General features: G+C 41.9%; 1 protein-coding gene across 5 annotated transcripts in view; it reads right to left on the bottom strand.

Moving 5' to 3' along the window:
• Positions 1-16,733, bottom strand: part of dysf (dysferlin, limb girdle muscular dystrophy 2B (autosomal recessive)) — a 103,158-nt gene that overhangs the window by 8,906 nt on the left and 77,519 nt on the right. For all 5 annotated transcript variants that reach the window (XM_085263571.1, XM_085263572.1, XM_085263570.1 and 2 more), the window contains 9 exons: positions 16,559-16,687; positions 16,154-16,309; positions 15,882-15,973; positions 13,321-13,491; positions 12,559-12,701; positions 8,595-8,734; positions 8,382-8,470; positions 8,178-8,273; positions 7,955-8,096 (listed from right to left, as the gene is read on the bottom strand). In XM_085263571.1, the coding sequence (XP_085119697.1) occupies positions 7,955-8,096; positions 8,178-8,273; positions 8,382-8,470; positions 8,595-8,734; positions 12,559-12,701; positions 13,321-13,491; positions 15,882-15,973; positions 16,154-16,309; positions 16,559-16,687 (1,158 nt within the window). The remainder of the gene's footprint in view (positions 1-7,954; positions 8,097-8,177; positions 8,274-8,381; positions 8,471-8,594; positions 8,735-12,558; positions 12,702-13,320; positions 13,492-15,881; positions 15,974-16,153; positions 16,310-16,558; positions 16,688-16,733) is intronic.

Raw genomic sequence — 16,733 nt, forward strand, 5'->3', positions numbered from 1 at the left:
AGCTATCGGTGTAGCATCCACACATTTCCAGCAAGTTATGTGCAACACCATTGTTTTGTATACCTGACATTTTGTAGCTTACATAATGCAATTTTAAGATTTAGCATTGAGGGCACAATAAGAAAACCATGCACCTTTAATATAATATTTGTTTTCTAGCATGAGCTAACCGTGCAAACGCATTGACGCCGTGTAGCCCCACGCGCGGGGTAAGCTCGTTAACGGAGATTTGCCGCGTTAATGCAGTTATGGTGTTAACGTCATTTTAACGAGAGTAACGCTGACAGCACTAAAATATCTATCTATCCCGATGAACTCTCTTTCCTTTCCTCTCACACTCAACCCTTCTTCTTCCATCGAACTTGGGGCTTGGTACTTAATCTCAGGTGGAGGTGATGATATCTCCCCTTTCACCCGTCATCCTGGCTCCCCTTGCTGTAGAATTTGTGTTTGGTATTGAAGATTTCATAGGTCCTTCATCCTATTCATGTAACCCCTTCCGCTTGCACAACCGTGGACTTTATATTTCTTCATACCATTTAGTACTTGTACAGCTGCTGTTTCTTCATAATTTCTTATATATATATATATATTTCTATATTGTGTATTTGTGTATTGTGTATTTTGTTGTACAGTTATTTTATTTTTAACTTTAATTTTTATATTTTATTTTATTCCTTTTTGCTAAATTTACCCTTCATTTTAATTTTCATATTTATTTCCTATCCTATTCATAGTCTTTTTTTTTCTTTAGGTCACGAGCAGTTGTCTAAGCATTTCACTGCATATCGTACTGTGTATGACTGTGTATGTGACAAATAAAATTTGAATTTGGGGTTACAAGTGTACTAACATTCCCACAGCGAGGTGTTCTCATAACTTGCCCACTTGCGTCTTCTTGTTCCCGTAGGCCAACTCTCATCAGTGTGTCCTGGGATCCGTGTAGTCTTACCACTACCACCACTATCCAGCTACTCAGCAGCTTTATATCTATTTTAAAGGAGCGATAGAATAAATCTTTTGGTCAGTGTTACTGTTTTTAATGTCGCTCTTAATGACCTGCTATTGCATATGATTCACACGTGCTCACTGGTTTGTACTGAATATTTGGGTTTCTACTTGTTATGCAATTTGTTGTTACGTTTGCTGCCTATTGACCAGGTCTCTTTTGGAAATTAGATTTCATAAGGATAATAATAATAGAAGGTGATTTACCTTTAAAAGTCTGCTTCATTCTTCTCTAAATGTTCTCAAATTGTGCTGAAAGATGTTGCAGCCACTCCATCAACACAGGTCTCACTGCATCTCCACTTCCATACTGGAAGTCTGTGTGTGTGCGTGGTGTGTGTTACAGTATAGCTATTATAGCCTCTGGTAAATTCACGCCACACTGGCAGACAGAAACTGATCCCGTCTCACCTTTGTGCTAATGGGCTTCACTGTGCAGCTGCTGCACATCAAGTTCCTCTCTTTCTCTTTCCATTCGCTCAGTCGTCCTTTTTATCTGCGTGTGAGACTTTGTTATGCTGACATAAAGTACGGCTTTTCACACCTGAATTAAAATTACCCCCCTCTGTGATTTGCAGAATACGACAGCATGTTGCTGTTACTTAATATAGCAAGGAGATTTTACACAAACAAAAAGTTGCACTTGGCAACCTTTGAATGCAAATATTAATTTTCTCCCTCTGACTCTTTCGTGTCTGTTACTGTGGAGCAATAATCCCAGGATCTGTTCATTCCTTTTCATGCTGGTGTTGCGGTGCCATCATGGTGGCATCATGGAGGCAGGACATACCCCCACTCAGTACGATCAGGTCGAGGGGGTAGCAGGTTTTAGTCTGAGACCCTCTTTCAGGGGCTGAATATTGTTTTAAATGACCTGAAGCCATTAAATGCTGACCCACTGACTGGATAACAGAGTTGATGACATTTGTGGACTGGTAGTTCCTCATGTGGACACTAGAGGCTGGCTCCCAAAGTGAGTACATATCCAGAAACTGTTGTTTTAAAATATTGAACTAAAAGGCATTAAAAACAAAACAAAAACAAAACATATTTGCAGTGTGCTACAGAAAAAACTCAAATACATTTGGATAGTTTGCTCCTTCATGTTATGTTAGGTGAACATTTTTATAACTGAGAGCAGACATTTGAATTTAGTTTTTGTCACCCGTAGGAAAGAAGAAGAAATTACACATATGTTTTCTGTGTGCGACACTGTATACTTCCTCGCCTCTTTTTGGATGTAGCTGTCGCTAGCTGGCATATTCTCCTAGCGACAGAGAGGAAACCTCCAACAACCATTCACCAAGTGGTTGTGTGATACATACAGCGGAACCCCGACTTACGAAATGTTCCCGAGGGTCTTTCGTAAGTCGAAAATTTTCGCAAATGGTAAATGGCCTGTATTTATATCGCGCTTTACTAGTCCCAAAGGACCCCAAAGCGCTTTACATATCCAGTCATCCACACATTCACACACTGGTGATGGCAAGCTACATTGTAGCCACAGCCACCCTGGGACGCACTGACAGAGGCGAGGCTGCCGGACACTGGCGCCACCGGGCCCTCTAACCACCACCAGTAGGCAACGGGTTAAGTCTCTTGCCCAAGGACAAAACGACCAAGACTGTCCAAGTCGGGACTCGAACCAGCAACCTTCCGATTACAAGCTGAACTCCGAACTCTTGAGCCACGATCGCCCCACAAGTTGAAGCACCGATCGCGCCTTTTGAGTGAGGCGATGCTGAACGATAGGCTATAGGCTAATTGCTAACTAGAACAACAATACGTCGTTCAAGTGGAACAGCGAAGCGCAATTACGAAAGCCAAGGGGTTGTCACATGATTCGGAAGGCATTGTGGGCATTGTAGGCTTAGCCAATCAGAGCCAGCGGATTTTGTTACGCGAGCATTTTGCCGTAACACGGGCAGAAATATTGCCATTCAGTGCCTTCGTAACTTGAATTTTTCGTTAAATGGGGTATTTGTAAGTCGGGGTTCCACTGTAATTTTTCTTAGCATCTGGAGGGACAACTCTGAATAGAACAACAGACCTTTATTTACTGTTAGCGGAACAAGACCACAGAAGCCAGGTCTCCACAGCTCTACTCTGTCTGTACATACATGTGCCAGGGTTAGGTAGTCGCCATCCTGTTACAGTAAACACACTACACCCTCTGTGTGTGCGTGTGTCGCTCCTAAAGCTTTGTAAGCTCCTTGGCTCACTTCATCCACAAACTACATACATCCAAGTTATCACTTCACAGATGTCACAAGTCAGGGTGGGACGTCTATATGTGTGTGTGTGGGTGTGTGTGTCAAACTGCTGCTGTATCTAGCAGCAGCAATCAGCAGCCATCAGCTTGTCATTTTGTTGCCAGAGTGCTAAGTGCAGAAATTCGTTTTGTCTTCTTTCCAACTTCCTTGACTCATCGTCCTGAGTTGATGATGGAGCTGAACTACATACAGCATAAATAAATTCAGCTAGTGTGCCTTTGTTCTTTGGGCATTGTCACGTTTCAGTAACAAAACAAGTATACTTACAGTGGCAAAATTTGACAGGTGTGTAAATGTCTTAAACACTGTCAAAGAGTTTGATATGGAAAATCTGTGCAAACAAGGCACGCACGGGAAATCAATTTCAAAATCATAGTTAATTAAAGAATTTGAAACACCTGTAACAAAAGCACTGGAGCAATGTTATTGGTCAGTCGTGCTTCAAAGGGAGGTAATATTCTCAAACTGCTGGTGTGCCTACAGGGTGTAGCTCAAGAGTCTCCAGTGGAGCCAATCAAAAAGAGTCAATGTGCTTTCTCTTTCTGCTCCCTGTCAGTACTCTCACTTCAGGATTTTGGATCAGCTGATGGTTTTTCAGTATTTTAACCTGAATGAACTAGTTTTTCAGCATCACTCTGAGTCAATAAGTTTCTAATTTTAGAGATGTTGGACAAATGCACATATTTGTTGCCGACATTGAAAGACATATCCTGGTTAACAATCCCAACATCCTTCACAGCCTTACTGGAGGCCAAGGCAACGCCACTGATTGTGAAGAAAAATGGAGAATATCCCAGTTTGGATAAATTTGTTTGCTTTCACTGGCGAGCAATGCTGTCTTACTAATATACTTGATCTGCTGCTAGGAAAATATTTTAATGACCTCTGTTAGTGATGTTAATGGGCCTGCAATGCTTAATAATGCCTGTGTCTCTAGTTTCTCCAGTTGTTCATTATTTTATTAACAGATATCAACTCAGCAAAATTATATTATTGGAACATCCAAATGGATGAGTGAGGAAATGTTTCTCCTGCTGAAAGTGTGGTGTTCAGACAAACTGAATCAAATCTTTCAGATTTCTTTACCTGGATTATTGAGCATCAAGAGGCTACATTTCATCCGCTGTCCTCCCATTATGCAAATGATCGGTGAGGCACCAAAGGTTTCGGCGATCCAAAGTGTTAAAATTCAGGGAAATCTCCCCAAAATGACTAATCTGTTTTTGTTTTTTTAATTAATTTGCCTAAAAAATCACATTCCCAGTTACCACACTGAATTGTACATTGACAACTCCATCGCTACTTGACTTTCAGTCCTTTGGTTTATGTGCAAGTCAATCTGAGTGGGTTGGAGTTCTGGTCAGACACAATGAGAACACTTCAGATATCACACTGCGCTGTGAGGGAACGCGAAAGGTATATTTAAATATTTTAATCATTAAACTGAATGATAGATCGACATTACAATTGAAGGCTGAATTTTAAGGCTGAAGTCAGAAAAACAGACGTCATGGTGACATGGTTGAACTAATCAAGCTGGAAAAGACAACAAGTGTGACTTTTCCTTCCACACACCCCATCCGACCATCACACAGCAAGACTGCAGAGTGTTGATAGCGCCGCTGATTTGTTCCTGTGACTCAGTGATTATATCACCAACCGCTGAGGTTTCTGGCTTCATAAACTCCGTTTCTGGCCGCAGCTCTGTTTTCGAGCTGAGGCTCTCTCCGCCCAGCGGAGTTTTTCATTTAAAACTCCCTCTCGTCTGTTCAGCCGCTCGCTGATTGAAGATGCTGCTGCAAGTGAGAGAATGCCGTCGTAAAACATGTCGGCCGCGAGCGGCTAAAGAGCCTCTGGCTCATGCCAAGAAAAGCAAATGACAGCCGGGTTGTTATTCCAGTTTTCGGGAGTGATGTTATTTTAGCTCTTCACTCAGTGTTATTGTTGAGTCTCAAAGATTCAACAACATTTTACTCACAACTCTTTCTTGTTAAATTGTCACATCATTATTTTTGTTAACTGAAGGCCACAGTAGATTCGTTAGCGGACTCTGGAGGGACGACCTCGCCTCGGAAATTCCCCCTGACCGAACTTTGTGCACTGGCTCATGTTTGGGTGTGATGGTTTTGCCACATGTCTCCAGCTCATAGAAACTAACTGGTGATAAGATTCAACTAAATTTGAGGCTGTTTTTTGGACTGAGCAAGGGGCTTGTAGCGAGGTTTTTTTTCATTATAACTGAACAAGTTTACAGTGTGCGTCTGTTTGCAGGAACTGAATGTTATCAATACATAGGCTGGAGTATGGGGGTAAGGAGGTGGGGGTTTCTTTATCAGGATATTTTCAGGTCAGACAAATTTTCTGCATATTTGCAAACTTTTATGAATCATTTTGTAAATTTTCTGCATCACTTTATGACAAAGTAAGGTATATTACAACCAGTGTTGGTCAAGTTACTTCAAAAAAGTAATCAGTAACTAATTACTGATTACTTCACCAAAAAAGTAATCCCATTACTTTACTGATTACTTATTTTCAAAAGTAATTAATTACTTAGTTACTTAGTTACTTTTTAAAAACACGATTTACAACCTGAATAGGTGATAAAGTGATAGATCTTTCAGCCCAATTCTACTTTTTCTGCATAATCCATACAAAATGTAATCAAATGGAAAAGTCTCTTTTTAAAACTTGCTTTATCAGTTTTAATCTTTTAACTTTATGCATCAAGCAAAAATTAAATTATATGCACCATTCTCTGACTGGAAGCAATTTGTTTAACATTTATTTATTTTCTGCACATTCCAGCACATACAATAAAATAAAATATGTTTTTTTGTGTTTACACTCACTCTTTCAAATAAATGCAAGTGAAACACAGCAGAAAATAAATAAAGTCAAAGACTAACGGTCCTGTTGCTCTATTTTCACCTGTAAAGCAGGAGTGGGGTAGGCGGAGGTTTGCCCTGGTGCAGGTGTGCTGCGGTCAGTGGAAGAATCTGCGAGTTTCTCTGTGAATTTCCCATTACGTCGTAGAAGTTTAGGGGGTTTTTTTCGCTGTAAAGTTTTCTTCCCACGCACAACGGACACTAATGTTTTTGTCACTTTTTATGGAATCAAACTCAAAGTAAGATCAGTACTTCCATGCTGTTGTCACGAACGTCGCACTCGCTTACGTCATTGTCATGAGACATTCTTGCCAAAAAAAAAAAAAAAAAAAATCACGGTTTTAGTAACGCAGTAACGCAGAGTGCTTACGGGAAAGCAACAATAATCGAATTACCTTTTTTGCAATAGTAATCCCTTAATTTACTCGTTACTTGAAAAAAGTAATCGGATTACAGTAATGCATTAATGTAACACATTACTGCCCATCTCTGATTACAATACATCTCAGGCATTCCTTCCAAATATGTGTTGTTCTATAGCAGCCACAACCTTTTTTGTGCCACGGACCTGTTTAATGTCAGACAATATTTTCACCGACCGGCCTTTAAGGTGTCGCGGATAAATACAACAAAACAAAATGATATGACCAACACAAAAAAATGCAGCGTCCTCCTGAAATGTGCCAACAACATTGAGAGTAACATCCTCTGCCCCTTAATGCTCTCTGGTCACTATGGTAACATGTAAATAGTTCTTTCAAAATAAGACTCACAACTACAACACGGGAAAAGACCCAGGGAAACCGAGTTAACGATAAAAACCCTGAAAACCATAAATTTCAAGTCTCAAATCGTGCGGCACGGTACCAAGCGACTCATTGACCGGTACCGCTCTGTGGCCGGGGGTTTAGGACCGCTGCTCTATAGAATACATTTTCTATAATAATTTGCATATTATTTCTGCATTTCTGTACATCCCACCTTAACCCTAACCCTTGACGCCTGTGAATATTTCATTATTGTAACAAACTATAAACACCTCATTATCCCTGTGTTTTTATGTTCAAAACGTCAAGTATGTCAGGAATATCTGTGCTCCAGGATGATTTTCAGGAATAGTATTAATTTCAAATGTTATTGAAGCATAGATTAGTTAGCATAGTAGCAACAACACTACTCTTAAAAATGTCATCAGGTCACTCAGAACGTTCTCGGTTTTAAGTTAAAGTATCCTAGTATTCTGACTTCTCTGTGGTTTTTAATCTACTTGTGTGGTGCGCTGTGACACAGGTGATGACGTACATGTGCTTTAACTACTGAGGGGTAGCTCGTCCCTGCATTTCCTCTACTTTGGTGGTCAGATGCTAAAATCATACCCTGGCGAAGTTACAACAAGCTGGATGGATGGCATTTCCAAATGGGAATCCTCACATTTACTTGAAAGGTTAGTTCACAGAAAGTGCATTAGTTACTCACCACTTATTGAAGAGGAAAATGTAGATTGGTAGCCTAATTGTATCAGTGTCCAAACACAACTTTCAAAGCCCAGTATAAGTATTCCCAGAACACCTTTCTTTCAAACTTTTCAACACTCGTCTCTTCGTTGGTTTCTAAACCCCATATGCAGCATAATAAATTATTGTCAAGTGATTGCTAAATTTAGTCTTAAAGATCATGACGATGGCATGAAATCACAGCCTCACCACAGTGGATTTTATGTCCCAGTGGGTCTAATTTATTCAAACCAAACACAGGGTCCTTCACTGTATTTGGGCTCGTTGTTACCTTTTTGTCGACGACGCACAGTTGCTCTGCTGGTAAGTAGTTGAAGGGAAACAGGAATCTGTAGTTGAAGTTCCCCTCTCCTCCCAGAGAGCGGTAGTGGACGTCTGTCTTCTGCTTGTTGTGTTCATGTCCGTCGAGCCAGCTGAAAGACAGAATCAGTTATTGTGACCCTCACCCAGTTTATTTAGCTTTATTTTGAAGTTAAATGATTTGTTCCTCTTACCCTTTGACATAAATGTCGCTCATCTTCTCCCCGCTGATGCTGACATCATCCAGGATGACATCACTGGTGTTCCAGATGATGCAACGCAGGAAGAACCTGAAAAAAAAAGATTCAATTACCTCAGATACTGACTGACTTGTTTTGGTTATCAGAACGGGAAATGGATTTGCCTTTCTTGACATATTTGTATGTTTGTGTTCCTACTTTTTGGCCTTTCGTGGCGTGATGTTGAACGGCGGTCCAGGTGGTCCCAGAGACTTGGGGAAGAGGTCAACCCACATCATCAGACGCCCCTGACAGAGAGCACCGACAAGCAAACAAAAGGTAAGAAAATGCTCAGGAAAAAAAAAGCGGGAAAGGATGAAACTGAGAAGAACTTAAGCACACACACAAGTGCAGTGTGTGTGTGCGTGCTACCTGCTCTATGTCAGGTTGGAGCGGGCTGTAGAGTGGTCTGCTTTCCACATGTTCGGGTACCAATCCCAGTTTCCTCAAGATGTGAAGGGACAGTCGCTCCTTAATCGGGCCAAGATGACGTTTGGACACATTTTTGTCCTCTGAAAACATGACACACACACAGAGACACACACACACACACACACATGCAGAGATTAGGGTTTAAGTACAGGGCCGGGCCACTCAAGAGTGGAGAATGGAAATCCAGAATACTGGGCAAACTGGGAAGCAAGCAGGTCACTTAGGAATAATTCATTATTCATACGCACATACACACTTAGTGAGACACTAACACACTCTAAAGCATTGGTTGTTCTCTCTGCATCACAACCAAATGAGGAAAATCTTCACGGCTTCCAAGCAAAATGAAAATATCAAGCTAACGTCAAAAGTTTATGACTGTAAACTTGGAGTCACCTCGGCTGTAAGAGGAGAGGAAGGAAAGACTGAGGAGGCAGAGGAGAGGAGGGGAGATGTGAAGATGAGAGCAGAGGAAAATGAAAGAGGAGCAAAGCAGAAGGACGAGACTAGGCAAAAGCACAGAGGAGGGATGAGACGAAGTGGAAAGCCAAAAGAGATATTTAATTTGACTTCTGAGACAACAAACCCACAGAAAAGAGAACAAGAGAAGCAATTCATATTAAAACTAAAAGGAAGAAAAATACAACCGAAAAAAAGAGGATGGAGAGCAAAAAGTAGAGAGGCACAAAGGATGGAAGAAGAGCAGAAACTCAAGACAGAAGAAAGAAAAAACAAACGAATGTGACGAAGAGGTGGAGAGAGTGAAGAAAAGCCAAACTCATGAGGGGAGGATGAGGATCGTGGCCTTTTGGCCAATTAGCAGCCCCGTTTGATGGACAGCAAGCTGACGCACAGTAACCGCGGCAACTGTGGAAAGAAAACGCTGCAGCAGCGCTCCTCACCAACCGAGAGACGACCATGATGTTGACGTTGGCTCGTCCACACAAGAACGCACACACACACACGTACCATAAATCACCCCCCCCCCCAAAAAAAAAAAAAAAAAAAAAAAAAACGACAAGCGTGACCCCCGCACCGTAGCAGCCTGCATGGAACATATGTGTGGGTCGGCTTTGTGTGCACACAGGGATGATAATGAATCTTGAATATTTATCTCATCACTCCACTCTTCAGGTGGTCCTGCAGTTTCACTCCCCCACCTCCTTTTTCTTCTCTACACCTCCATTTCTTTAGTGGCAGAGGAGGAGGGTAAAACTGAGGCATTGGGCAGGGAAGGAGGGGGTGATGAGGGTGAGAAAGCATCAAAAGAAAGTGAGTAGAAGGAGTGAAATGTTGGAAAAATTGAACGGGGGAAGCAAAGAAGTAGAAGAGCAAGGAGAAAGTACGAAAGGATAGAAGGGGAGCAAATGAAGGGGAGGAGGATGAAAGGCAAAACCGAGAAGAAAGATGATGATATTAAATGTAAGGTGCGATTCATTTGAGAAAGTTTTTTTTTTTTCCAAGAAACCAAATGTTGAGATCACATTGACTCACAGTGTTAGTTCAGGTAACTGTTAAGGTAAGTTCTTCCTTAGACACCTCAGGATGTTACTGAACACTTCCCTGTTAGCCCTGAGGGGGAGACTTAATCACAGCGTGCTGTGATTGACCCTGTGGATGTCTGATAAAGCTACAAACTACTAAGGGAGACAGAGCTTTTGCCACTGTGGCCCCGAGACTGTGGAACTCTCTCCCACTGAGCTTAAGATCTGTGGACTCAGTCGTTCTTTTTTTAAAAAACAACTAAAAACACATCTTTTTAGAATTACATTTTGTTAACTTTTGCCTGTTTTTGTTTTATACTTCGTCATCCCTGTGTGAAGCACTTTGTGATCTTTTTATCTAGAAAGGTGCTATATAAATAAAATTTTACTTTACTTACTTACAAACGTGCTCCTGGTTTCACTCCTGACCTGCTGGTGCCTGTTGGGGGTGACTGTACCTCAGGTTATCTACTAATTGGAAAGATGGTGGTTCGATTCTTGGCTGCTCCAGTTTGCATGCCTTGGGAAAGATACTGAACCCTGGGTTGTATTCATTGAAGTGTGAATGTCAGATAAAAAGCACTTACGTGCAGAAAAAAAGAGCTTGTATGGATGATTAATTTTATTTTTATAAACTGTTCTTCACATGTGGAAACATGTGCTTTCAAACTAGACTAGAATAGAGCTTGAAATCAAAAGCGAAAATGAACAATATCAACCCAAGAATAATGTAAATCCCAACAAATATGGAGAGGGGATGGTGGAAAAGAACACGTAAGAAGGAAAACATCAGAGACAGAGAAAGAAATTAAGGTGCCAGAAAGTTCGAGATAATGATGAGAGTGAGTGAAAAGAAAAGAGGAGAGGACGGTGACAAGGAGGTAAAAGGAAAGAGAAAAACAAGAAACAACAAGAGGGAAAATGAGGGTGATGTAGACGGCGTGATGGATGCTGTGAAGAGCAGAATCATGGGGTCAAACTGAAAGAAGAACAGAAAAGATGAAGAAAGAAAAGCAGAGAATAGAAAGGAGGAAGAAAAGCACAAATAAAGGAAGAAAAAGAAGAGAGTGAGGGGGATATGGGTGCAGTGGGAATACAGTGCAGACTGATTTACTTGCTGTAAATGTACTTAAGGGGCACTGAGCATACGTGAATATGTGGACGGTACAAATCTGCGGTTTGTATTTTTGGTAAGCAACTTAATCAGCTGTGTGAAAAGTGTGTTTGTGTTTGGCGGAGCGACGCTCTAATCAAAACACAAACAGCATAACAGCTGCTAAGACCGAGACATGTCCACCAAAGCTGGTAGAACGCCATTTAATATCTGATCTGTGGAGTCCTTTTACTCAATTTAAAAATGTTTTACTGTTCTCAAATCAGATTTCTTACGTTTTTCATGATGGCATCCCTGATTTGTTTATTTATTTAGGCATTTAGCCATCATTTGACAGTGAAACTGAAAGTGAGACCTTCACGTCTTCTGCTCTGCCTCTGCTCCCACTCACTGCTGTAAGGTTGTAAACTACTGCTCTTCTTTGTGTTATGCAGTATTTGCCCCAGTCCTCATTGCTTAGCTTAAATACTTCATCAACCAAATTTTTATATTAGACAAAGTGAAGTCAGCTAAAAGATCTCAAAAACAACAATATGGACTATGGCGAAAAGGGGTTTGGAGGTGGTAATAGAGTCCCTGTGCAAGGTGAATATAGGATCTGCAAAAAGGCTTAAGTAGGTGTTATGTGCCAAAGCACCATCCACATGGATGGTAGGACCCAGGGTTTGCCAGCAGAACATTCCCCAGAGCATCACATTATCTCGGTGGGCTTGTGTGCATCCTGGTGCCAGGTGTTCCCCAAGTGAGCAACGCGCAAACCCGGAAAACATGATTCATCAGACTAGGCCACCATCTTCCATTGTTCTGTGGTCACTGTAGGTGCTTTCGGTGGTGGACAGTAGTCAGCATGAGCACTCTCACTGGCCTGCAGCTATGTAGCCACAAACCCAGCAAACTGTGACTCTCTCTGTATTCTGACACCTTTCTATCAGAACAAGCATCGACATTTTTAGCAGTTCGAGCTACAGCAGCTCGTCTGTTGGATCAGACCACACGGGCCGGTCTTTGCTGCCATGTGCATCAGTGAGCTTTGGCCACCATGACCCTTTTGCTGGTCCACCACCGTTCCTTCCTTGGACCACTTCTAATAGAAACCGACCACTGCAGACCGGCAACATCCCATAATAGCGGGAGGTTTGGAGATGCTCTGATTCAGTGACAGTGCTCTAAACTGTATGCCTGATCAATGTACAGCTCAAGTATTTCATATCTATATACAGTAAATGTATCAATATAACGAACGGTATAGATTTATTATTGCACGTGTTTATATACTTCAGTTGAATTGTGAGGAATGGTCACTCACCGAGGTCGGCAGCGATGTATCGTTCTCCTTTGAAGCGGACTGCTTCGTCTTCATAGACTGGCTTCCGCAGATTTCTTCTCTCACAGAATCTGTATAGCAGCTGCGTGGGTGTCAGCTGGTCTCGCCACTGGTTTACTCCAGATCTAACAGGTGAGAGACAAAAAAATAATATAAATAAAGTCTTATTTATTTTGTTATATCTGTCTATAATCCATCCATCCATCCATCCATCTTCATCCGCTTTGTCCGGGGCCGGGTCGCGGGGGCAGCAGCCTAAGCAAAGAGGCCCAGACGTCCCTCTCCCCAGCCACCTCCTCCAGCTTGTCCGGGGGAATACCAAGGCGTTCCCAGGCCAGCCGAGAGATATAATCTCTCCAGCGTGTCCTGGGTCTGCCCCGGGGCCTCCTCCCGGTGGGACATGCCTGGAACACCTCACCCAGGAGGCGCCCGGGGGGCATCCTTGTCAGATGCCCGAACCACCTCAGCTGGCTCCTTTCGATGTGGAGCAGCAGCTGCTCTACTCTCCCGGATGGCCGAACTTCTCACCCTATCTCTAAGGAAGGCCAGCCACCCTTCGGAGGAAGCTCATTTCCGCCGCTTGTATCCGCGATCTCGTCTGTCTATAATCATTGTCACAAAAAAAAGGTTTTGTTCTCACATCCATTTCTGTTGGGTGACATCTGGAACAGTTCAGGGTCTAATTTTATCAGTTTAATTGAAATTCAGTTTAAGCTTAATAAACAGAAAAAAATGTCTCCTCACACATGATATGACTGTGGCAGGCCACACATGGCTCCATATTTGGACAGGAAGCGGTTCTCCAGGTCAATCACCGTCTCGCCGATCTTCTCGTCTTTGGTGAGCATGTCGTGGTCGTACAGCATCACGCGAAGGTCCTTTTCCAGTGGGAGAGAACATGTGAGCTCAAACATCCTGTAGAAAAGGAAAGCAGAAAAGGATTTTCAGCTTTGGTTCAGGCATTAGGAGCTTTCCAGTGGCCTCTCACGCGTTTGTGTGACCACATCAATGACAGGAATTGTGATCACATTTTAAATGCATGTAGAAGTGATTGAAATGCAGATACAATTTTTGTGGTTTTTAAGGCCAAAATTATGTCCTAACATGCAATGTCAGATAAAACCTCCTGGAAAAGGAGCATAAATCTGCACGTCCACTTGAAGGAACTTCTTAAGTTTCACTCCTGTGATGAGTAATGTGTGCTGGTCTGCTAGGACATTTGTCAAGCCTATCCCCCTGTTGCCGTCTTCATGAGTCTATGGAAAGACATTTTAGCAGAACGCTGGTGTGCACTGACTTGTCACACTGACTGAGAGCAGTTTACAGCCAGCAGTCGGAGCTCTGATGTGCACCAAGTTTCTGCTCTACTGTGGTCTGGTGCTCTGATTGGTTTGTGTGTAGTGACCCCTACTGGCAAGAAAACACACATAAGGGCGAAGGACACAAAATAGAGTAACAAGCATACGAAAGAGTGACAGAGTGAATTCAGTATGTGTGCTTATGGAAATAATTCTGAGTCATGTATTTAGACTGGATCCTCATCATCCTCATCATCATCATGTAAGACATGAGTTTGCAGAGCTGTCCCTGTGTCTGTCTGGTTTCTCTGGGTACTCTCACAGTCCAAAGACATGCACTTAGTGGGGTTAGGTTAAATGGTTATTCTACATTTCCCATAGGTTTGAATGGTTGTGGGTCTGTGTTAGAACTGGGTCAGACTGGCGACCTGACCAGTGTGTACCCCGCCTCTCGCCCTATTGTAGGTGGGATAGGCTCCTGCCCACTGTGAAGCTGAATAAGGATAAGTGGAATAGAATAGTTAGAGGATAGTTAGTTGGGTTTTTTTAATCAAGATTTTTTTGTTTTATGAACATTTTACAATGGATTGTCTTTTAATTATTTTAAGAATCCATGTTTTATTATTGTACCCTCTTTAGTTTCATTTTGTCAGCTTCTTTTAAAGTCATTATATTTTATTAGCTCTAAAAAAGATAGAGAGAAGCTTTAATAAAATTATACAAAAGTTCTCTATAACACTGCTTCATGCTAAATTTATGCAGCAATCACCAGAGCTGGATTACCAACTAAGCAAAGAGGCCACCTGCTGATGACGTCTCATACTCAGCTGGTTTTATTAGTCTCCAAAAAAGTCTATTTGCTTTATCGACCACCAATTGATTACTTTTTTTCAAATAACTTTTAATTATGCTTATGTATATGATGGTTGAAGTTGATATTAAACATGGCAAATGAGCAAAGGTTCAAATAATACATTCTGTATATGTATAAGTAATCCCTGTGAGCACAATGCTCAGGTTTCAGGCAGTTTTTGTCTGCTCTTAGGCTCTGAATGGTGTCAGAGTGGATGTAGTCATTAGAGGGAAACTGCTCTGTCTGTGAGCACAATAGCCCCACCCAAACCTTCTGTTTGTAAAGGACATCCAATCACAGGGAAGTTAGCTTAACAAGGAGGTGGCCTTAAAAGGAAGGGCAGTAAAACAGCTAGAGGTAAACAGACAGAGGAACAAGTCCTAATATAAGATTAACAAATATTTGAAGTTTGCAAAGCGACTCTAGTAGAGCTCAAGAATAAACATGAGGATGTGGAAATGAGCATAATCAGTCCCAGAGTGCTGAATATAAACAAATGCAAAATTTAAACTTCAGTTTAGTTAAAGAATAACATTTAAAAGTTAGTTTTTGTACTGCAACCTCAATTATTATTATTTTTGTCCAAACTAGGAATCAGCCGGGACATACAACCTTCATCCCTCTACACATACACAAAGATTTGTGGCACAGTTAGATACAGACTGAATCCACATCCTTTTAACTTGGGGACAGATTGGGACCTTTATACATGATACGTGACAACAGTGCAACATGTGTACACTTCATCCTACCCCTGTGTAAATTGTGTAATAAATAGTTTCTCATGGTATATTTTCCTGTTCTGTATTTTGTTTTTTAACATTTTATTGATATTAAGACATTCAATATAAAACAATTCATCAATTAACAGGAACCCATGGGTAGGTATTCAGTTCCCTGTGAACCATTGCGGTTTATGGCACTGAAAATGTCAAGTGGTATGAAATATGTGCCAGGGTGTGCTGGTTTGCATGGAATAACAGAGGATAGAGGAGTGAAGTTTAAGGAAGCCTGCCTCTAGACCAGAGACTCTGAAAGTCTGTGGATCACCTCCGAGTCAGCAAGATCGGGGAAGTCCAGACTTTTGGTTTTAGGCACAGATAGACAGAAAGGGGGGAAAGAGGGACAGACCAAAGAGGCATTAGTGTACGTACTTTCCAAAGACTGGGTCCAGTGTACAGGGGATGTAGTTGTCATGGTCGTTGACTGACTTCTTCCCCAGCGTGATCTTCACATACGGGTCACACTGAGAACAACAAGCTTTCTGTTAACTCATGTCATCTTCTATTTCCTTGGTATCACTTATACCCTCCTTGGTACAAATCTTTTCCTTGACCTTAATAAGTATCCTAACCATGAGTACCTAATTCTGGTTACATTTTCTAGCCATCCTCTTCTACATTTCTCTCCCTTTCTCCCCTTATACCTTCCCATTGGGGTCTTTGGGCTGGAGTCCATGAGCCTGGATGATGTAGACTCGGACCAAGCACTCCTCGATGCCATTGGGAGGCAGCTTTCTGAACTGCCTTGGGGGAACAGGGGCACCGGGGTCATCTGGCAGGGGGTAGATCTTAAACATGCCCTGGTTCATAAGGGAGAGGGGTGGAGGGATTGTGAATTAAAGAAGTAGATGTGAAGTGGTGTAAAGGAAGCTTTTAAATTAATAAGTACCGACAAAGATGAATGAATCGAGATAAGCTCTAGGCACAATTTAGCATGTGATATGTGATACGTAACTTCACATCAGGCTGCAACAACTTGCAATGTGGCGACTAGAAGAAAATGGCAAATAGTGAGACTCGACCGAACAACTTTTAAACTTTGCATTTACCTTGAACTCTCCCACCACTGAGGGATCTTCTCCTTCATCTTGAGTCTTTCCTCTGTACAGTTTGAATGTTTGGCAGAAATCAGAAAGTCCTTTAAAATCCTCGATCTTCTCCAGCTCCCGGTCATACACCTGAGGAGGAAGAGCAGAGCGGGATAGGAGTTTATTTAGCCCTAAA

The sequence above is a fragment of the Mchenga conophoros genome, linkage group LG3 (genome assembly GCF_057382185.1).
Source record: "Mchenga conophoros isolate Kocher_MC1m ecotype Shallow Benthic linkage group LG3, M_conophoros_male_GT1.1, whole genome shotgun sequence".
NCBI lineage: Eukaryota > Metazoa > Chordata > Actinopteri > Cichliformes > Cichlidae > Mchenga > Mchenga conophoros.